Here is a 23,512-nt window from a genome sequence, read left to right on the forward strand (position 1 = left end):
GGTGCTCAAATATAAAATTGGTATTTTCCTTGCCAGGGCTCATGCAAGTTATGTGCATCTGATAATGCAATAAGTTTCCTTTCAAATATACATGAAGATATAAATTCAATTCAATTCAAAACCTCAATTCTGTTTTGTGGGCTTACACTTTTTAACATCATATAATATACTGCATGTGTATATTTTGCGTGCTTTAGCACTCAGCAGAATATTCAAAGCCCTCAAGCTCTGCGGTCCTCCTAATGTGATAGTAAGCAAGCCCAGATTGTGACACATTTTTGTCCTGCGGACTAAAAGGCCATGTGCATGTTCATTCCAGTTTATTAAAAGACACAATTCAGTGTGTCATTTGAGATGAGTGAACCGGATGTTTGGACATTAAAGATGTCAGTGTTGCTTGTTTGTTTGTGCCTTGTGGTTGTGAATGCAGTACACTCAAATCAACCCAGCAGACCTAAATACACTTGCCAACTTATTATATGTAATTATTTTTTTTACAAGTAATGCAAAGTCACAAGCAAAGAAGAAAGTTCAACATATCCTTAAGGGTGTACTTCACCCAAAAATTTATTTTGTCATAATTTACTCACCCTTATGTTGTTCCAAACCCATATTGTTTTCTTTCTACTTTAGACCATTTCTTTTTATTATTGCTATTATTTTAACAAAAAAAGCAACACAAATGTACTCCATACAAATGAGTTCATATGAGCTTTGTGTGATAAACAAGTCATTATTCACCAAAAATATGTGATATTGTGTGATTTTGACATACTATATTCTAATTGGGGACATCATGACTGTTATGAGACAAACAAGTACTAATAAAGTTCCATATTTAGATATGAAAACATGAATGAGATTTCAGAACTGCAGCAATATGCTGCTTATTGTGCTTTTTGGTTTTTGTCATTTTTGAGCTAGGCAGTCCCAGTCACCATTCACTTCCGCTGTGTGGAAAAGAGTAGTGTCAACTTGTTCCACATGAGAAAGAAAATCAGACTGATATAAGGGTGAATACGTTTCCCCCCGATTTCCCCCCTAAACTTTTAACCAGTATACTCTTCACATTAGTAGTTTGTCAGTCTTTTGATGCCTTGTTAATTATTTGTCCTACTCTTACAGTATTAGAATGAGATACTTGAGGTTAAACTTTTACACTCTACTTCTTTAAATGTTTTAAATAAAGATTAAACATTAGACCACCTGAATAGACATTACGCAATGATCTCCAATTTGTCAATTTTGGGTCTGATTGCTTTGCTTTGTTTTCTTCCTTGTTTTAGTTTGCGGCCAATTGACATTGAGTTTATGAGACACCTAAGTAAAGTGGTGAACATTGTTCCTGTTATCGCCAAAGCAGACACACTGACACTGGAGGAGAGAGACTTCTTCAAAAAGAAGGTGAGTTCCACAATGTATATAATGGACCTTTTCCAACTGTATGATAAGAGGTTTTATTACATTGTTTCAGTTCCTCACCTTGTACATTGCTGGTGAGGGTCTTTTCCCTCTTTTCTATATCATTCACCTGGGTCATAAAAGGAATTTATTTTGGAGCATCTGGCATGTTTCCATTAATTTGAGGACATTTTGCCTCGCTCATCCAAGAAGCTACACCAGTTGTATAATGATGAATTTTTTTTAAGCATTTAACCTCATTACAGACTGTCATCACACAATGTCTGTGAGAACCTCTGTGGGTAAATATCTGTTGGAATCACTTTCCTGATGGTGTAAATTGGTGCAAAACACTTCCCCCCTGAGTATTTTTTGTTGGCATGTCAAGTAACAGACTACACTTGGGCATGTGCATAATGATACAACACTGTTCCAGTCCTAGATGCTGATTATTTGATACAGTGTTCTAGCATTTTGAAATACATTATATCATTATTAATATTATTATTAAATTCACGTGTCCACTTAAATAACAACTTATCCTCCTTGCAATGGCATCTCTTCTCTTATGAGTATTGCAACTAGGCAAAGTTGCAATGCATGCAAAGCTGGTTCAACCACCTTTATTTGCCATTGACATGTTTGACATAAAATTAACTTTTTAAATGAAATATGTGGCACATGCCTAACAAAACGCTTCAGCTTTTCACTATATTTGCAATATACCATAGGCTGGTACTTTTTTGCTTAATTTACAGTATTAGTTGTTTTATATCCTATTATAATCTAGAATTGTTTTTTCTCAATTTAAAAGAACTCTTTATAACCACCCATCATTTGTAGAACTGGTGTGGAAAATATCTTCACTCATACTCGAACATCCTTAATTATGGATGAAAAGCCCTAGAACCTAGATCTTGAGTATTTTTGGATTCTTTTTTTGGGGTTCAGGGGCCGGTGAGGCATTTTGTGTTTTGTTTGACCTCAACTTAAACTCCTACTCGGCAGAACTTCAAAGGCTGGTAGAGGCAGTTTACAGGACAGATCCAGCAGTGGGCAGCTGGAGTTGGTACAGCATGGAGGTTTGCCATAAAACCAGCACTAACATGTGAACTGATGACTTACTCTTTGGTGTACAGAATAATAGGGTATCCAAAAGTAAGAAGAGATCTTGAGGACTGCACGTATATAGCTGTTTAGTATGTTAATTTAAAGTGAAGTGATTGGCTCCTGATTGAAGCGATTAAATTAGTATTATTACTTCATGTTTTTATTCAATGAACATGTTGGCCTGTGCTCTTGTAGTAGGTGAAGGCAACTTTATCCTTCACATACTTCACCTCACATGACGTCTGTTGGTTTTGCCTTTGTAAAAGATGCCAGAGGAAACTCAGTTGGCGTCCAAGCTACCGTTTCCTCCTAACATTAGCTTCACCTGCCAAACGGAACAAACTGTAGGCTCCAGAAGCTCTTCAGGCTTGTACGCAACTGTTATGTTTAGCTATGTGGTCAGGAGAGTGGGGTGACTATTTTCAACCTTGAGAACATTGATGTGGAGTTCCTGAATTTGTCTGGTTTATTTGCTTTAATGTTCAGCTCAGGACATCAAGCACATAGAAGCAGAGAATCAAAACATACACCAGCTCAGAATGTATTCTCTGAAGGGTGCAGTTTTGATTCTTTGTCATTCATTAATTCCCGCAGGCTGAAAGCTCTCTCACTGTGTTCTTTTCATTATGCTCCCAATGGCCGGTTTAAATCTTCACTGCCAGAGGTCTGAATTCATGTGGGTTACGATTATTCAGTTTGACATCTGAAAAGCGACGGCGTGGTGACCCTTAATATACAGTAGAGAATGCGTCACTAAAGGAAAAGTTATAAATTGAAAATGAAAATAATTATGTCACCCTTCTACTCTTCTTTATGTTGTTCCAAACCCGTATGACTTACTTTCTTCTGTGGAACACAAATGGAGATAACGTCTCGGTTACGTATGTAACCCTCGCTCCCTGAGTAGGGAACGGAGACGTTACGTCGGATGACGACGAATGGGGTTTCGCTTTGAACACCTATCGACTTCGAGTATTACAAAACGAGCCAATGGCAAAGAAATGCCATGGGTCTGCGGAATTTGCATAGCGTAACTCCGCCCCACCTCGTGGGTATAAAACGAGGAAGCCGGCAACATGCAGATATGTTTCTTCGCTGAGGAGCCTAGAGGAGGGCTTAGAGAATACACATATGACCCGGAGGGATGCATATGGAGAACACTGGGGTGTCCAGCCGCAGGTGGAATATTTCAACCCAAGGGGTGGCAAGGTGGCTTGCCAAGGGAAGACACATGCTCAGAGAGGCTTACAGTGGAAATACACATGTGGGGGTCGCTCAGGGGAGGGACCATGCACACGGGAGGCACCTAGCCGACGCGCAGGCAATAGACACTGGCGCCGACGTCAGGAGTGCTGGAGGAACTCAGGGCTTTCGGAGTAGCTCACTTGAGGAGAAATCGCACGTATCCAGTCCGTTGAGTGGAATGGCGAGCAAACAAAGACACCTGAGCGGGTCCAGTACTAGCTGGTTGAAGCGAGTACATGAGAGGACACTGGCTCCACTCGCAGATTGTAGAATCTGGCGAATGTGTTAGGTATCGCCCAACCTGCAGCTCTGCAGATATCTGTTAGCGAGGTGCCATGCGCTTGAGCCCAAGAGGACGCCACACTCCAGGTGGAGTGGGCAGTCACACCAAGGGGGCACGGTCGACCTTGCTGCTGGTTTGCCAAAGCAATGGCGTCCACTATCCAGTGAGATAACTTTTGCTTGGAGAGAGCCTTCCCCTTCAGCTTCCCACCATAACAGACAAAGAGCTGATCTGAGGTACTGAAACACTGCGTTCTGTCTACATAGGCGCGGAGAGCGCGTACTGGACAGAGCAGTGCCAAGGCTGGGTCTGCCTCCTCCAGGGGCAGCGCTTGCAGGTTCACTACCTGGTCCCGGAAGGGAGTGGTAGGAACCTTGGGCACATATCCAGGCCGGGGTCTCAGGATCACGTGAGAGTAAGGCGGCCCGAATTCCAGGCACGCTTTGTCAATGGAGAATGCGTGTAGGTCCCCTACCCTCTTGATGGAGGCCAGTGCAACCAGGAGCGCTGTCTTCATAGACAGGAATTTAAGCTCGACTGATTGCAGGGGCTCAAATGGAGCACTCTTCAGGGCAGTTAGAACCACTGAGAGGTCCCAAGAGGGAACGAGAGGAGGGCGAGGCGGATTTAGTCTCCCTGCTCCTCTCAGGAACCTGATGACCAGGTCGTGACTCCCCACCGACTTACCTTCGATGAGGTCATGGTGTGCGGCAATGGCGGCAACATAGACCTTCAGGGTGGAGGGAGACAGCCTTCGCTCCAACCCCTGTTGAAGGAAGGAAAGCACAACGCTGATCGAGCATCTCCGGGGGTCTTCTCGGTGAGAAGAGCACCAGCTGACGAAGAGGTTCCACTTCAACGCATAGACGTGTCTCGTGGACGACACCCTAGCGGAAGTGATGTTAGCCACCACCGCTGGTGGTAGGGTACTCAAACCTGCCTCGTCCTATACAGGAGCCACACGTGGAGGTTCCAGAGATCGGGAAGAGGGTGCCATAGGGTGCCCCGTCCCTGAGAAAGAAGGTTCTTCCTCAGAGGGATTGGTGCTGTCGCGAGGAGAACTAGTTCGGGGAACCAGGTCCGGTTGGGCCAGTAAGGGGCAACCAGAATGACCTGCTCCTCATCCTCCCTGACCTTGCGCAAGGTCTGCGCAAGAAGGCTACTGGGGGAAACGCATACTTGCGGCCCTGCGGCCAGCTGTGCGCCAGAGCATCCGTGCCGAGCGTGCCCTCGGGGGGAATAAAACGGCGCAATGGGTCGAGTCGTGAGAGGCTAACAGATCTATCTGTGCGTCCCCGAACTGGTCCCAAATCCGCTGAACCGACTGGGGATGGAGTCGCCATTCTCCAGGGAGGGGCTGAAGCCGTGAGAGCTCGTCGGCTGCACAGTTCAGGACTCCGGAAATGAAAATGGCTCGAAGCGACCTCAGATGCTTCTGACTCCATAAGAGGAGGTGGCGGGCGAGTTGCGACACACGGCGCGAGCGTAGACCACCTTGACGGTTGATGTACGCTACTGTGGCGGTATTGTCTGATCGGACTAGTACGTGTTGACCCCTGAGCAACGCCCGGAAGCGGTGCAGGGCAAGGCGTACTGCCAGCAACTCGAGGCAATAGACATGCCATACTGCTCAACACTACATGTGAGAATCACTGAGCTTCAGGAGCAACCTTGCTCAACACCTAAGTGTGAAGAAATTCACTGAACTTCAGGAGCATTTCTGCTCAACACCTAGTGTGATAAATCTCACTGAATTTTTCAGGAGCATTTCTGCTCAACATGAGAGTGTGACAGCATGTCCATTGCGCATGGCGCCCCAGCCCGTGGAGGCATCTGTTGAGACAACAACATGCCGGGAAGCTCGTTCCAGGGGCACTCGGACCCGTAGAAAACTGAGGTTCGACCACGGGGTGAGTACTGACGGCAGGTCGGAGTAACTGGTACTCGGAGGGTGCCGTGTTGCCATGCCCACCTCGGGACTCGGTCGCGAATCCAAAGCTGAAGCGGTCTCATATGAAGCAATCTAAGCGGCATACCGCGGCTGCAGATGCCATATGCCCCAGGAGCCTCTGAAAAAACTTCAGTGGAACCGCACTCTTGCGCTTGATAGTCTCAGGCAAGTCAGCAATGGCTGAGTGGAGAAGGCGACCAAGTCCATACCGAGAAAAGAGCTCCTCTGCACGGGGCAAAGTCTACTCCTTTCCCAGTTGACCCGAAGGCCCAGACGAGCTAGGTGCCGGAGCACTGGGTCCCTGTATTCGCAAACCTGGTCTCAGGAGTGAGCTTAAGACAGCCAGTCACCGAGATAGTTCAGGGTGCGAACCCCGTGTTCCCATGGAGGAACAAGGACTGCCTCAACAACCTTGTGAAGGCGCGAGGAGATAGGGCTAGCCCGAATGGGAGAACAGCGTACTGATATGCGCGCGCCCTGACAGCAAACCGTAGGTATGGTCTGAGTCGAAGGAGAACGGAGACATAAAAGTAGGCGTCCTTCAGGTCGATCGCTGCAAACCAATCCTTGGGCCGCACACATCCAGAAATGCGTTTGGCCAGGAGCATCTTGAACGGCAGCCTGGGAGCGGTTCGGATGCGTAGGTCCAGGATGGGCCGTAACCCACCAGACTTCTCTGGGACAATGAGGTAGAGGCTGTAAACCCGGACCTCATTTCGGCTGGACGGACAGTCTCAATCGCACCCTTCGCCAGTAGGGTAGCAACCTCCGCTCTCATGATAGGGGCATAACCATCGACCAAAGTGGAGCGGACTCCCCTGAAGCGGGGAGGAGACCGTGCGAACTGAATCGCATAGCTGAGCCGATGGTTCGCGCGACCCAGCGGAACAGATAGGGAAGCTCAGGCAGGCTCCCAACTGTGCCAGTGGCGTCAAGAACCACAGACGTCTCCCCGGTGGTGCAGCGAAGCAGAATGTCCGGCCCAGACGTGGACGGCATAGCGGCCCGGTGTGGGGGCAAGGTCAAAACCGCACCCTGACAGAGGAGGCCAGGGAAGGACCAGCGTTCCACGGGGGCCTGCTCTGTCAGAGGTCTGGCGACAGAGGGGGACAGGGGCGAAGCGGTCCGTGGACGGCACGCCGTGTCAACCGCCTCTGGGACAGAGGGGGACGAGGAGAGCACGGCTTGTGGGCGGCGCTCTGTGTCGTCCGAGAACTCTGTATGCTCAGAGACGAGAGAGTCAGCTCTTTCTGAAAAAGGATTCTTCCCCAGCCCTCCACCGGGGAAAGGAGTGGCCCTGCTACAAACTCCTGGAAAGAACTGAGTCTCATCTCTGAGCAGCCCATCTCAAAAGTGCCGCTTAACCTGGCGTTTAGCGGGGGGCGGGGCTGGAGAGGGCTGTGGCAGCCCTTCTACGGTCTTCCAGAGCCAGGCCCGGGTGAACGGACGGGGTTGGAACCTTGAGAGGGCGCCTTTGGCGGTGGGCAGACTGAGGGATCTGAGCGGACGGCGGGGCCGTCGGTCAGAATAACCTCAATCTGCTCACGGGCGGTTGAGAACTGTTGGGCAGAAGCACTAAACCGTACCCCCGAAGAGGCCGAACCGGGAAATGGGGGTGTCGAGCAGACGGGTCCGCCCGACATCGTGCATATCAGACCGGTCAGCCCCAGAATGGTGAACATCACCTGACTCCGAGAGCGTACGGCCACTTTCGTCGCTCGGAGAGCAAGGTCAGTTGCGGCGCGCAGCTCACTGAAGAGCCTCCCGCCCTCCTGCATGTCCATGAGCATCTGGGTCAGGTAGACCAGCAGAACGGTCATGGGATGCAGTGAGGCGGCTGCCTGTCCTGTGGCACTATAGGATTTCGCCACAGATTAGTGTAGACGAAAAAGAACTACAGGCTTTGGACGGGTGCTTAGGATTGCGCCAGGAAGCACTCTGAGGGCACAGTAGCATGGCAACAGAGCGTTCAACCGGGGGGACCCCAGTGTACCCATGGGCAGCGGCCTCTGAGGGGAGGAAAGGCGGATGAGACCAACGAGCGGACCCGTGATCTCATCATGCACGTCCGGGAGGAAAGATATTGGGGTTTGCCGTGGACGCAGGTCGGCGGCCTCACCCAAAACCAATCGTCCCGGGAAACCATGGCCGTCATCTCCGGATCAGACTCAGGCACAGCCGTATGCACACCAGAGGGTGGCAGCTGTGACGAGTCGTCATTTCCAGAAGAATCAAGCCCACCTAGTGATGCTGCTACAGACACAGCATCATCCTCTGTAGCTTCAAATGAAAACACACGGGCCACCCGAGGGAAGACTCGTGGAATCATCAGTTCGCTAGCGGGCACCGTCATTAAAGAGGGGGGCTGAGGTCGCGGACACAGAGTCGCCCCCTTGTTCCAGACCAACACCCTCAGGTCACCCTGGCCACCAGCCGAAGATCGGGGGGTGGACGAGGGGACTCTCACTCTTGCGAGTTCACCGAGTCTCAACCCATATATGATGTTCCCAGCGAGAACATGAGTCACCCACGAGCGCTGTTCAAGCATGATCAAAGCCCAAACACACTAGACAGCGCTCGTGCCCATCAGAGTCCGATACCAGTCCGCTGCAACCAGAAATGCACGGGCGAGCCGTCTTTAAAAAGATGTGCCGCGTGCGAGCTCTTTTATGAGAGGAGAAAAAAAACTCTGCGATGTTGAAGCGCACAAGGAGACACACACACACACTGGCAGATCACTGCACAGATCAGCAGGCACTGTGAGCTCGCTGCAGATTGCCGTCACACCAACACCGGAGAGAGAAGCTCATCTCGTAGAGCGAAGTCAGAAATGACTGTAGAGTGAAGAATACTCTTGGCTCCGAAGCGAAAACATATCTGCATGTTACCGGCTTCCTCCTTTTATACCCACGAGGTGGGGCGGAGTTACGCTATGCAAATTCCGCAGACCCATGGCATTTCTTTGCCATTGGCTCGTTTTGTAATACTCGAAGTCAATAGGTGTTCTAAGCGAAACCCCATTCGTCGTCATCCGACGTAACTCGGAGTGACAACGAAAGGGAACATGAATTACTGGCTGCTCATTTCCTTATAATGAAATTGAAGGGAGATTCAGGCTGTTGAGTAGCAAAATGAGCAAACAAATAAATAAATAAATAAATAAATAAATAAATAACCACACCAAGTGTTAACTAGCACTGGTAACTAAAGACTATTAAAAATATGTTTTGTTTAAGCTAAATAAAAAAAAGAATAAATGTAAAAAACCTTACAGAGCTACTTACTGAGGAAATTTAGAAATGCTGCTTTGGCAGCAAACTGAAATAAAGTGAGCTGAAGTTTATTTTCTTATAAAACACATTTCTTTTACAAGTTCAGGCACAATAATAAATCCAAACATTACAAAATAAAAAAGAACTACATAAAATACCAAAATGTTGTTGTTAAACTAAAACTAAAATAAATATAAAAATGAAAGCTAAATAATATTTAATAATGTAAGCTATAATAATATAAGCTAAGATATATATATATATATATATATATATATATATATATATATATATATATATATATATATAACAAGTAAAAGCATGACAAACAACAAAATTGGTACTAAAACTTAAACTTAAAGTGAAATAAAAAATATAAAAGATTATTCAAAATATTAATAAATACTATAATAGTATATAAATAATTGGAAAATAACTTTGGTCCATATGAATACACTATATTCCAAGTGTTCAGAATCCATATGTTTGGATGTTTTGTCATTTGCTAAGTATGGACTACTTGAAACTTGGATTCATATTTCATTATGTGGAAAAGCTCTAAATGATTTGTTTACAAATTACAAATTCATTCAGACCCTTAGCGTCGAGAATGACGATTGGTATGACGCTTCAGTCTTCTACTGTCGAGGAAGTCTTTGTACTGCTCGCAAGATCTTTTGACACCAGATATTTTGGAGGCGTGCCACATTGCTCGGTCACCAGCAAGTGTTTCCCAGCTGTCGCTTGGAAGGCCGAACGACTGAAGGTCACGCTTCAGGACATCCTTGTAGCGGAGCTTCGGCCGGCCGACTGGGCGAGGGGCATCAGCAATTTCGCCATACAAAATTGCTTTCGGTAACCGGTTTTCTTCCATGCGGTAAGTGTGGCCAGCCCAGCGTAAGCGACGGGTGCACAACATAGTGTAGAGGTCTTCTCTTGGTCGTGGAAAGGATAACCGAATTTGGAACATGACCCTTCCAAGTTATGCCTATAATTGAGCGCAGACAGCGAAAGTGATAGGTGTTCAGACGATGTTCATGTCTGCGGTAGGTGCACAAAGTTTCACTGCCGTACAGGAGAGTGCTGAGAATTCAGGCCTCGTAAACTTTGGACTTATAGGTAGAGAGACAGAGAATTGTTCTTCCATACTCTCTCGCTAAGCCTGCCGAAAGTTGTTGATGCTTTCCCAATTCGGATGTCCAATTCGCAGTCTAGACTGTTGGAGGTGTTGACTGTGGAACCCAGATAAGTGAACTTTGTGGTGTTTGTCAGTACGCTGTTGTTGATAGTGATTGCGGGTGAGAGCTTAGCAGGTTGGGCAAAGACCACTGTTTTTCCCAGGCTGATCTTTAATCCAAACTCCTCACGAGCAACAGCAAAGGAGGAGCACATAGCCTGCACCTCGGTCTCAGAATTGGCAAGGAAGGCGGCATCATCTGCATATAGGAGTTCCCGGATATGCACGCGGTTGATCTTTGTTTTTGCACGAAGTCTTGCCAGGTTGAAGAGATTGCCAGAGCTGCGTGTGTGAAGTAACACTCCAGATGGGACAGGGAAAGCTCGGCGCAAGACAGCGGAGAAGAATATACCAAAGAGAGTTGGAGCCAGAACGCAACCTTGCTTTACACCACAGAAAATTGGAAATTCCTTAGAACGAGAGCCCTCGAACTGTATTGTTGCCTTCATAAGAACATAATATTCTTGTATGATTTTCAAGAGTTTGGGAGGACAGCCCAGTTGACGGAGGATGGTAAAGAGGCCAAATAATTCTGTTCTCAACTTCAACTCACCAAGTCAATAGTTAACAGCTCAAAAGAGGGGAAATTATCAGTGAAAACTTTGACATTTTTGTACATCACAAAAGGTTACTGTATAACTTCTGATGATTTGGAATGTATTTAGATGAATGGTAAATTTTTATGATGCCATTGAATCCATTTTGAAGCTTGAACTGAACTCTCCAAACCCTATTTATTTAATGGAAAAGAGCCACTGGTACATTCTTTAGAATTTCTTCTGTGTTCCATGCAGGTTTACAACCAGTAAATTATGACAAGTATAAATTATGAACTATTTCTTTAATTTCATGTTTTTTCTTGAGGCCTTTACTTATTAATGTGTTTAACAAGAGTTGAACATTACTAATTTTGTCCTTTTTTTAATGAATCATCCTCTTTTGTTGACAAGATAATTAGCCCTCTTCCTGTATAGGATGCCTCATAAATAATTACATAACCTAATGTTCTGTGCACAGGCATGCATGTCCTCCATAGATAAACAATGATTCATGGATTTTTTTTTGTCTGCTGTGTGTATGTGCAGATAAGAGAGGAATTGCGAACCAATGAAATCGACATCTATCCTCAAAAGGAGTTTGATGAGGATGCAGAAGACAGAATGATTAATGAGAAGATCAGGGTATGTCCACTTGTCACTTTATATTTCTATAACTCGACAGAGCTCAGAAACAATGTCAAAATCCAACACGCCACTATGCTTAACGTTCTCTAACTTATTCATTACAAAATAGCACATTAAAGTGGTTCAATTGTAATTTAATTAACCAATACATACTGAATGGCTATTGGGTATAAAAAAATGAGGGGGTCTACAGCATAAAAATCCAAATAAATTATGTTTTTGACTATTTGAAAATATAATGGAAAAAAGACAAGTGGGAAAGGATCTATAGTATCCTTTTATTGGCGTATGCGTTTGGCATATGGTGTAAAAGGGCTGTCTTGTTTATGACACACTTCATGGAGTAAGCTTTTGAGTCTTCTGTTTCAGCCTGACTGGGCTGTAAATTGTTATTCCAAGTGTTGCTTTTGCATACTGAGGGTTTCCATGTGATGTGTGTTATAGGAGATGATCCCTTTTGCTGTGGTCGGAAGTGATCAAGAATATCAGGTCAATGGAAAAAGACTTCTGGGCAGGAAAACAAGATGGGGGACAGTAGAAGGTTGTACACACACTCACACACATTGTGTTTTCATGATAGATTTAATGATTTTTATACTATACAACTACAAACTGTATATTCTATCCCCCTACACTAACCCTACCCCTAAACCTACCCATCCCACAAAACTTTATGCATTTTTACATTAAAAAAAATGGTATACAAGCTGTTTTCCTCATGGGGACCAAACATGTCCCTTCGTGGACAAGGATTTCGTAAATTGCCATTTTTGTGGGGACATTTTGTCCCCATAATGTAGGATTTACCAGGTTACACACACACACACAACACTTTTCTTCAGTCTTACATTTTCTTGCCCAAACTCACATCTGCACATCCTCTCTGGCAGTAAGCCTTGTTCTTGGATTAGTGTCCTGTGCTTCTTTTTTTATTTAAAAACATTTGGTTGTGTGTGTAAGGAATTGCATGTACTCGTGTCCACATCATCCTACATCACTGTGATTGATTTACAAACAGATTCTCAAGATTTAAACAGTTAAGCCAAACTTTTAAAGAGCCACATCACAAATGCTCTCTACAGGATATCTTAGACAATATACATTTACACACTAGGGCTAAGTTAACGTATCCGATTACTTTAATGTTTAATGCAATTCATATTTTATATGTCATTAAAACATTTATGCAAATGGAAAAAAAGTGTTCATTCTGTAATGTTTAAAAATGAAAAAGAATTATCATAGAGCTTCAGCAAAAATGAAATATCAGGAACGAGAAGGGCATGAAAGCATTGTAATTACAAGTCAACCAGAAAGATTAAAATTAAGTTCATAAAGTATATGAAAATGTAATCTAGTTATTGTAGTTTAGCTTTAGAAAATGTTGATTGCATTTAATGCTGTTTTATGTAGAATCTTTGTAGTTCTAAATCAGAAAGTGGAATAAGATGGAACTCAATGAGACATGTTAACTACAAAATATATGACATTAATTGCTGTATAGAATTAAAATAATTGCTAAACAATTTTATTCAATTTATAGCCCTAATATACACATTCACATATGTGTGGTTCTCATTCTTGCTGCCAAGAGTAGATCAAGTTCCTGGACACGAATCTTAGTTACCGAGAATTCAAACTACTCCTTCACATAGAACACGTTTGATCAATAGTAATTCGAAAAGCTCTATCTTGCATGGACAAGAGAGTGGTAAAAGTCATATAGCATAATCATATAGGTGTTTTACCATTCGTTGTAAAACTGTGGACCTATTTTTCCAATGCCTCACAACCGGACATTCTTCAAAAAACTACGATAAAACCTGTTGGAAAGTATCTTTTGCAGCGATTTTTGCGTGAGCATATCAGTGAACACCACAGACCACTCGGTGAGTTTCACGTCTTTGTAAACTAAAGTTTAATGCGTTTATATGAATAATTGTTCCAATGCACCTATGAAACGATACTCGGTTACTAACGTAACCTCGGTTCTCTCTAGAGAGGGAACGAGTATTGCGTAAGTTTAGCTTACGCTACGGGAAAGATTCATCTTCTCGAGATACTGAAGCCAAAAAATTATCCTTAATTTTGTATTCCTTGTCAACGCAGTGCAGCAGCTAGCAGACCTAGAGCAGGCCATCTCGCGTGCTCATTGGCTGCCCTGTGGGCAACTGCTGCAGCCTACCAGTGAGCCCGGCGTGACGTCACGCCCAATGAAGGGCGCCCGCGCCTTCATAGCGTCACAGCCCGCCAGAATGGGCGTGGCTTAGCGTATAACACTAGGGGCTGTAGGCTGAATTCCCTGGTTTTCGTCGACTAAAGCGAAGTCGCTCGTGGCGCGAGCACGGCCGGTTACGCAATACTCGTTCCCTCTCTAGAGAGAACCGAGGTTACGTTAGTAACCGAGTATCGTTCTCTTACGAGAGGTTCTCTCGTATTGCGTAAGTTTAGCTTACGCTACGGGAACACTTTGTCAACGCCGTGCGCGCCAAGCATCCACATGAGACCCCGAGCTTTCAGGGGAACCCCATAAGTGGAAAAAATAAGGTGGCCAGCCACGCGGGCCATCACTTGTACATAAGCACACATAGGGAATACAGAGCAGCGCGCCGGTCTGTATAGGCACATGGCACATACCCTACTTAGTGCAGCTCAACCAGGAGAGCTGAGTCATGTGAGAGTGATCTGAGCAGGAGATCTGGGCAGAATACACCTCTCCTTCAGACTGACAACAGTTTAGCCTGCAAGGCAGGAACTTCTAGGTTATAAAACCTGACAAAGGTAGACGGGGAGCTCCAGCCCGCCGCTACACATATGTCATGGATAGAAATTCCACTGAGGATGACTTTAGAGTCATTCGGTCCGAACTCAAGACACGACGCGCTGACAGACAGCACATGCAGGTCCCCTACACGTTTTACTGACGACAGTGCAGTCAGAAAGACGGTTTTCAGTGATAGATATTTCAACCCCACGGTGTCTAGTGGTTCAAATGGAAAAGCTTTCAGGGCCTCGAGGACCAATGAAAGATCCCACATGGGAACCGACGGGGGGCGCGGCGGATTCATCCTTCTAGCTCCTCAAAGGAAGCGGATGGCCAACTCGTGTCTTACCAATGACTGGCCGTGCGTCGATTCTGCGAACGCTGCCACGGCCGCCACGTATACATTGAGCGTGGATGGGGAACTTCCCTTATCCAACAGCTCTTGTAGACAGGTGAGCAGATGCGCCACCCCGCATGTCCGCGGTTCCAGATCTCTGTCGGTGCACCATCCAGAGAACACCGACCATTTAGACGCGTAGAGCCTTCTCGTGGAAGGGGCTCTAGACTGCGTGATCGTGTTCATCACTCCTTCTGGCAGGGCAACGAGTACCCGTTGATCAACCATAAATGCAGAGACCAGCGCTCTGGATTGGGATGCCAGATCGTGCCGCGAGCCTGAGAGAGGAGATCTGCCCTCACCGGATTCGGCCACGGAGCTGTATGTGACAGCCCTGCTAGTTCCGGGAACCAAATCTGATTCTCCCAACGCGGGGCTATGAGGAGCACCGAGTGGCGCGTTTCCCTGATTCTCTCGATCACCTGTGGCAACAGATAGACCGGAGGGAAAGCATATAGCGGGAGGCTGGGCCAAACCTGGGCCAGCGCATCCTCATCCTTCGAACAGACCGTCGGGCATTGAGCGTTGTCTTTTGACACAAATAGGTCGACTTCCGCTCTGCCGAATAGGCGCCACAGTTTCTGGACCGTTTGGGGTGCAGGGATCATTCCCCTGGGGGAACGTTGTCCCTGGACAGTTTGTCTGGGCCGTCGTTCAAATGGCCAGGCACATGCGCCGCCCTCAGCGAGCGCAGGTGCATCGGAGACCAAATAAGGAGGCGTTCCGTCAGATTGCAGAGATTTCTGGATCTGACACCGCCCTGACGGTTTACATAGGATACCACAGACATGTTGTCCGAGCGGACAAGAACATTCTGGTCCTGTATGAACGGGAGGAAGCACTTCAGCGCGTTCTCGACCGCTATCATTTCCATGTTACAGCCCTTTATGTGAAAACCCTTCTCCTGGTCTGACCACTGGCCAAAGGCCGGTCTGCCCTCGAACAGTGCGCCCCAACCCGAGTTGGACGCGTTTGACGAGATGACTTTACGATAAGAGATGGTTCCCATCATTACTCCCTGCTGGTACCAGTCGGCCACTAACCAGGGCTGCAGAGCTGCTATGCAGGCCTGAGTCACTCTGATTTTCTGCCCGCCAGACACCCGGCGGGACACGCGAGCATTCAACCAGCGTTGGAGCGGGCGCATGCGCAGTAGGCCCAGCTGGAGCACCGCTGCAGCTGATGCCATACAGCCCAACATCCTTTGAAATGTTTTCAAAGGGAGAAAGCTGCCCTTCTGGAAATATGCGGCTAGGTGGCGAACACGGCGCGCGCGCTGTGTCGATAAACGAGCCGTCATGGTCACCGAGTCCAGTGCTATTCCTAAAAGGAAATTGACTGGCTGGGCAGTAATGAGCTCTTGGTCCAGTTGATCGTGAGACCCAAGCTTTCCAGATGACTGAGAAGCACTGTTCTGTGAGATAGCAGTTCTGTCTCTGACTGTGCCAATATCAGCCAATCGTCCAGATAGTTCATTATTCGCAGCCCCTGACTTCTCAGGGGGGCGAGCGCCGCGTCCATGCACTTCGTAAATGTACAGGGTGCCAGGGACAGGACGGTGTAATGATATACCTGACCGTCGAAGGCGAATCTCAAAAATTGCCTGTGACGGGGTACTATCTGAATCTGAAAATAGGCATCCTTCAGATTTAGAGAAATAACCAGTCCCTCGGGCGAACGTGCGTGAGGATTTTCCTGGTCGTAAGCATTTTGAACGGTCTTTTCGCAAGCACTTAGTTCAAATATCTCAGATCTAGGATAGGTCTGAAGGCTCCGTCCTTCTTGGGTACGAGAAAAATATCGGCTGTAAAAGCCTGACTCGCTCAGAGAAGGCGGTACCTTTTCTATAGCCCCTTTGCACAGCAGCTTTGCTATTTCTGCGTGAAGTAGGTGTGCTACTTACGCATTCACAATCGTCGCGGTCCGGGCTTGAAAGCGCGGGGGACGGCGAATGAATTGAAGTGTATAGCCCTGCTTTATTGTGCTCAAAACTCATTCTGAAATCCCTGGGATAGTTTCCCACGCAGCTATGTGAGCCGCTAGGGGGGAAATCGCCATTTGCGGGCTTGTGAAACTGAACCGGAGCCGAAAGCGCGGTGCGCGCGCTCTCGGTTCTGGGCAATGGCTGCTCGCTGAAAAGCCGAAACCGGCTGATTTATGTGAGATGTCCCAATCATAAGGGATGGGGAACAGTCTTTTGTCATTTTTTGACGCGCGAGCAGCGCTCCGGGCGGGAAAGCTTCCTGTAAGCGTGAGCGCGTGTGCGCGGGCACGAGACTTACAAGTGTATTTGATGCCCCGATCATAATGGATGGGGAGCGTTTTATTAATGCCCTGCGTTTTGTGATAACACTTAAACGCACAGGCGCAGCCCGGGGGGAGGTTAGTGTTAGCAAGCGTGAACGCACTCAGGCGGGCACGAGACTTACATTCATAACCTGCTTTCTTTTGTGAAACTGACCCGGAGCCGAAAGCGCGGCGCGCGCGCTCTCGGTTCTGGGCAATGGCTGCTCGCTGAAAGCCGAGACCGTCTGATTTATATGAGATGTCCCAATCATAAGGGATGGGGAACATTCTTTTTTTTTTTTTTTTTCACTTTTTGACGCGCGAGCAGCGCTCCGGGCTGAAAAGCTTCCTGTAAGCGTGAGCGCGTGTGCTCGGGCACGAGACTTACAAGTGTATTTGACGCCCCGATCATAATGGATGGGGAGCGTTTTATTAATGCCCTGCGTTTTGTGATAACACTTAAAACGCGCGGGCGGAGCCCGGGGGGAGGTTTGTGTTAGCAAGCGTGAACGCACTCTGGCGGGCACGAGACTTACATCCATAACCTGCTTTCTTTTGTGAAACTGACCCCTTAGCCGAAAGCGCGGCGCGCGCGCTCTCGGTCCTGGGCAATGGCTGCTCGCTGAAAGCCGAGACCGGCTGATTTATGTGAGATGTCCCAATCATAAGGGATGGGGAACATTCTTTTTTCACTCTTTGACGCGCGAGCAGCGCTCCGGGTGGAAAAGCTTCCTGTAAGCGTGAGCGCGGGCACTAGACTTACAAGTGTATTTGACGCCCCGATCATAATGGATGGGGAACGTTTTATTAATGCCTTGCGTTTTGTGATAACGCTTAAACGCGCGGGCGGAGCCCGGGGGGAGGTTTGTGTTAGCAAGCGTGAACGCACTCTGGCGGGCACGAGACTTACATTCATAACCTGCTTTCTTGATCGTGTAACAGAGCGGGCAGATAGTGGGCACAGACTTGTGGACACATTTCTTACATTCAACACTCGAGCGGCTTTTCTGCGCTTCATGAGATTGTGCTCTGCGAGGTTCGGAGTGCTTATGTGTAGTGGTGAACACTGGGGCGTGGGCACTTTCATTACACTTACAACACCGACGGCATGAGCCGGACCAGACATTTTACTCAATTTGAGATTTTTCTGGGTCGCCGTGAAAACGGCGTTTGTGTGCAGGCGAGAGGGTCAACAGACCGGCTCGTTGGCTGCTAATTGAACCACTGCAGTAGCCTGTTAGAAGGGGACTGACAGGGAATAAACTCAAACACGCACGCCTTTTCGGAGGCGATGTGTCTGTTAGTAAGCGTGAGCGCTCGTGAGCGGGCACGTAACTTACATTCTTAATCTGACATTATACTCACTTGAGATTTCTCTGGGTCGCCGCGAGAACGGCGGATGTGTGCAGGCGAGCGGGTTGCATTACCGGCTCGTTGGCTGCCAAATACACCACTGCAGTAGCCTTATCTAAGGGGACTGACATGGCGAGACATTTCGACGGCGGCGCGCAAGCCCGTCCGGGTCATGCAGAGAGCTCGAGAGGGCTCTGCATGACGCGCGAACGGGGACGCGAGGGCGGGGTAGCTCTCTTGTAACGTAAAGAGAGCTAGCCGCGTGCTCGGTGGTCGAGCAGAACTGGAACAGTGTTTGTACGAGGGCGCGCGCACGAGTAGTGGGCACGGGACCTACATGTAACACAGATGATGCTCGTCTGGGTCATGCAGAGAGCTCGAGAGGGCTCTGCATGACGCGCGAACGGGGACACGAGGGCGGGGTAGCTCTCTTGTAACGTAAAGAGAGCTAGCCGCGTGCTCGTACGTGTCCCTCGGCCTCATTCTCAGATGCGACGGCAGTGAGGCTCGTGAGCGGCAGCTGCGCGTCGGTGAGGAGAGGCGGGGGGTGTTGAAGGCTTCGAGTCGAGCCCGCAGGGTCGACAGCGGAAGCGCTTCACAGCCGGAGGTGCGAGGCGTCTTAAAAAAGACACTCGCTGCTCTTTTAGAATAGGTTTTAGAATAGGTTTTAGCAAGGTAAAGGATACGTCGCCGGATAGCGTAGCTCGCACGGATGGCTGAAGGTGGCGAAGACGGCCGGCTTCCTCAGCGCTCTCCTAAGCTGGCTGTCCGCTGTTCGACGGCGGCGGTGGCTTCTCTCAGATCCAGCGATGCGAAGAGCTCGCTGAAGAGACGAAAAATCAGGGAATTCAGCCTACAGCCCCTAGTGTTATACGCTAAGCCACGCCCATTCTGGCGGGCTGTGACGCTATGAAGGCGCGGGCGCCCTTCATTGGGCGTGACGTCACGCCGGGCTCACTGGTAGGCTGCAGCAGTTGCCCGCAGGGCAGCCAATGAGCACGCGAGATGGCCTGCTCTAGGTCTGCTAGCTGCTGCACTGCGTTGACAAGGAATACAAAATTAAGGATAATTTTTTGGCTTCAGTATCTCGAGAAGATGAATCTTTCCCGTAGCGTAAGCTAAACTTACGCAATACGAGAGAACCTCTCGTAAGAGAACCATTGTATAGGTGTGGGGGGGGGGGGGGGGGGGGCGGGGGTGCTAACACAAAAACCTAAAATTCTCGGGACAGTAGCATGTGTCCAAATTTTAATCTTAACCGTTCGATTTAATCAGAAATGATCTTAAAACAGGGCTTTACTTGTAAAACGCTGAACTTACCCTTTAAGAAGATGCCTTTATATGTTACATAAAAGGGTAAAGTGGAATTCACACTAACAGTTATTTGCAGTGACCGGAGTGCATTGATTTACAGTGAAAATGTGATTAACAATTGAAGCACAGATCAGCTCATGTGACCTTTTAGGCAAGTAGTATTTAGAGAGTCAGTGTGTGTGTAAAATTTAAAAAAGAGGACGTAAACAGTACTTCTGTTTCTATATATTCTCTAGTCTAATTTATCATTCCAAGCCTAGTTGCTTTATGTTTGTCTTACTCACCACATTTTTCTTCTTACCTTACCCCATATTGTCATATTTATTTAATATTAATCAGCCTTGCATGTTATTTTTTTAACAACCAAAAATCAACATAATCCAAACATTTTCAATTTCCTTAATTAATGGGCTCTTTTAAGAGTCTGTATGCATTCATGTCTCGGTAGTTTATTTTAACTTCTGTTGAACACAAAAGAAAGAACACAAAATGTATATATATATATATATATATATATATATATATATATATATATATATATATATATATATTCCTACTATAGAAGTCAATGGGTTACCCATAATTTTTTTAAAGTGTAATTTTTGGGTAAACTATCCCTTTAAAGAAGCATTTTTCTGCTCAAATATGCTTACTCTGGTGCCATCTGTTTTACTGCACTGTCATCTAGTGGCAATACAATGCTAGCACACCTCAACGAAATAGCAAATATTGAAACATATAGTTACAGATTGACTGTTTATTTAACACACACCAATGCTTTATATTCACAACTTTGTAATAATCACTTCAATGAGTTTATTGTTTTTGCATTAAATTAAATACATTATTAGCTAATTGCATGATTTGTAGCATATATGTACTAGGACATAGTCACCTCTGAAAACAGATTACTTTAAAATGTAATGTAGACACATTTTCTGTAAAGCTGCTTTGAAACGATATGTATTGTGAAAGGTATTATGATAAATGTGATTTGAATTATACAAAATGTTATATAAATAATTTGTTAATGGTTTTTCATGACTCAAATACTCTCTAAAACCACACCATCTTCATTTTTCTAATTGTTTTTGCAGTTGAGAACACCACACACTGCGAGTTTGCCTATTTGCGGGACCTGCTTATCAGGTATTCTACAATTCAACATCTCAGTTCTTGGATAAACAAGACTACAGTTCATTTGTTAGTAAATATATTTCAATAGGCTATAAGTGTTTACTCTTTGTCTGTTTTCGCTGTTCTAGAACTCACATGCAGAACATCAAAGATATTGCAAGCAGCATCCATTACGAGATGTACCGCGTACGCAGACTCAATGAGAACAACACACAACCAAACGGTCAGCAAGCAATCCACGCCAATGGTGTACCTGAGCATGAAGTCCTCTCCCATGAGATGTAGATGTTTGTCTGACCATCCATCCATATCTCCATCAGTCTGTCCATCTATCTATTTCACCTTCTCTCTCTTAATTTTCAACAGTCTCTCCTTTCACTATGCCTTCATCATTTTGTCATTGTGTCAGTTGACACTTGTTTTACCCCAACAATATTTCTGATCTGTGGAATATGAATCTTTAAGTGTGTAGCAAAATGTGATGTTCTGTAATGAGATTTTTATTAAAGATGTGTTACTATGTTTTTTCCCCCTCAACGTTCTCATTTATGGTAACTGCTCATGTCAAAAATCCAACATGCCACTATGCTTAACATTCTCTAACTTATTCATTACAAAATTACAAAACACATTAAAGTGGTTAAATTGCAATTTAATTAACCAATACATACTGAATGGCTATTGGGTATAAAAAATGAGGGGGTCTACAGCATAAAAATCCAAATAAATAATGTTTTTGACTATTTGAAAATATAATGGAACAGAGACAAGTGGAAAAGGATCTATAGTATATTACATGACTTCTGTGCATTCACGCACTTTTAGAAAATAGCTTTGATCTTGATTGAAGCATTGTATGAATAACATTTTAGCTAAGTGTAAACATAAATCTGGTTTAGTGTCCCCCTTTTTGTAGTGACTCTGCCCTGTGTTGTTTCTTTACTGGTCTATGAAATTCTAATGTGCTTTGTGCCATGTTTGCATGTGTGTGTGTGTGTGTGTTTTTAAAGCATAGTTCATTTATTTTGTCATTCTAATTATTGTTGTGCTTTTTAATTGTAAAGGCTTTGAAATACTTATGTGAAATTAAATGTTTTGTTTTAAAGAAAGCCAAACATGTTTTTTTTAAGTTGTAAAGAGTTATGTATTTATATACTGCATCATGTTACCCGGATGTAATAGTGTGGCTTTAGTAGTAGGTCAAATGTTCAGATTTCCAGAATTGCACCACAGTGACCCAAACCATCTGTCCTTTTTTTTTTTGCAACTCTCAGTATTCAGTAAAGCAAGTTCTGAGCCATTCTATTCTCTATCTGTATTATGTGATATACATGTGACCATGATCTGTTGATAGATGTATTTCATGATTTTTGACCCCCAACAGTTTTAGACACTTAAGCCACACTTAAAAGGGCATCAATGTCTTTGCATTATGTACAGTAGCAAAATATCAAAACAAGTGGCATCTCAAGCACACTAATTTATAAGAAATAGATTTTTTTAATGTCCATGTCAACTAGAGGGGAGCAGTTTTTATTCCTCCACAAAAAAGACATCAGTTATAAGGTTTTTTTTGTTGTTGTTTTTGCAGATGCCATTTGGTTTTAATATTTTGGTTTGATAATTCATAATTTTTAAATGTTTTCTGGGCCAATATGGACAAATATGGGATAAATTGTGTAATTTTCTCAACAGTTAACCTGTGTTCTGGACATATGCTGACCATTTTTCTATTTAAGAAAAAAATTCTTACCATTCACAATTCTTATTTTTGCCCACTTGCAGATGATCTGTCACATATTTTGCCTGCATCATTTAAAGGGGTGTACATTTTGAAGATTTTTTTTTACCCTGATTCAAAAGATTATAATTTAAAAGATAATCCCCTAATTTCACAGATACAACTAGTCCCAGAGTATAATGCATGTTTGAGCTGTTTTAACGGAAAGCAACTTGCACTGGAATGTTTTAAAATATATCAGTGCCATTGTTTTGTCTCAATAGGCACATCAGTAATGTTTTTTTTTTCTAAGGCACGTTTATAAAAGCTACTTAAATGTCTTAAGTATCTAAGGCCTAATCCAGGCTTAATTTTAAACCCTGTCTATGAAACCAATGCATACTGCTTACAAATAGGGACAGTTTTGTTTCTAGTCTCAGGTTCCAAAGTCCCACCTAGTGTGGCTTTTAGTGATTTGCATAATACATGGCTGTCAAAATCCTGGCTGTCATGTTATTTTCCAGCCATAATGAACAAAAACCAAATATCCTAGTCTTTTATTTTTCTATTCAGCCCATATTGTGTAATTCATGTATGTCCAGACTGGCCGGAGATGTTATATATATCAAAACAGATTATATTATGAATATTGTACCCATTGTATTTTGAAGTATTATACGGTAAGATTTATCTTACACTGTAGATATGGGGGAACAATAAAAATTGCTATTTTTATTGTCATCTAATTTTGCATCTGATTATTTCTAGTTTTAACAAAGACTTGGTTGAACATTGAACAAATATATACAGTTATACACTAGGTTGTAAGATAAAATTAATATAGCTAAATTAAATGAA

The 23,512-nt window shown here is 45.2% G+C and overlaps 1 protein-coding gene and 1 long non-coding RNA gene across 8 annotated transcripts in view; one reads left to right on the forward strand and one right to left on the reverse strand.

Moving 5' to 3' along the window:
* The window catches only part of septin9b (septin 9b), a 171,334-nt gene extending 147,934 nt beyond the window's left edge, over window positions 1-23,400 (forward strand). For all 7 annotated transcript variants that reach the window (XM_077199010.1, XM_077199011.1, XM_077199008.1 and 4 more), the window contains 5 exons: window positions 1,287-1,404; window positions 11,585-11,680; window positions 12,128-12,224; window positions 20,895-20,946; window positions 21,063-23,400. In XM_077199010.1, the coding sequence (XP_077055125.1) occupies window positions 1,287-1,404; window positions 11,585-11,680; window positions 12,128-12,224; window positions 20,895-20,946; window positions 21,063-21,219 (520 nt within the window). In that variant the 3' untranslated portion in view covers window positions 21,220-23,400. The remainder of the gene's footprint in view (window positions 1-1,286; window positions 1,405-11,584; window positions 11,681-12,127; window positions 12,225-20,894; window positions 20,947-21,062) is intronic.
* The window catches only part of LOC143706765 (uncharacterized), a 613,694-nt gene that overhangs the window by 259,264 nt on the left and 330,918 nt on the right, over window positions 1-23,512 (reverse strand). The window lies entirely within an intron of this gene.

The sequence above is a fragment of the Siphateles boraxobius genome, unplaced genomic scaffold, assembly GCF_051911475.1.
Source record: "Siphateles boraxobius isolate OS27281-9 unplaced genomic scaffold, OSU_SipBor_1 41, whole genome shotgun sequence".
NCBI lineage: Eukaryota > Metazoa > Chordata > Actinopteri > Cypriniformes > Leuciscidae > Siphateles > Siphateles boraxobius.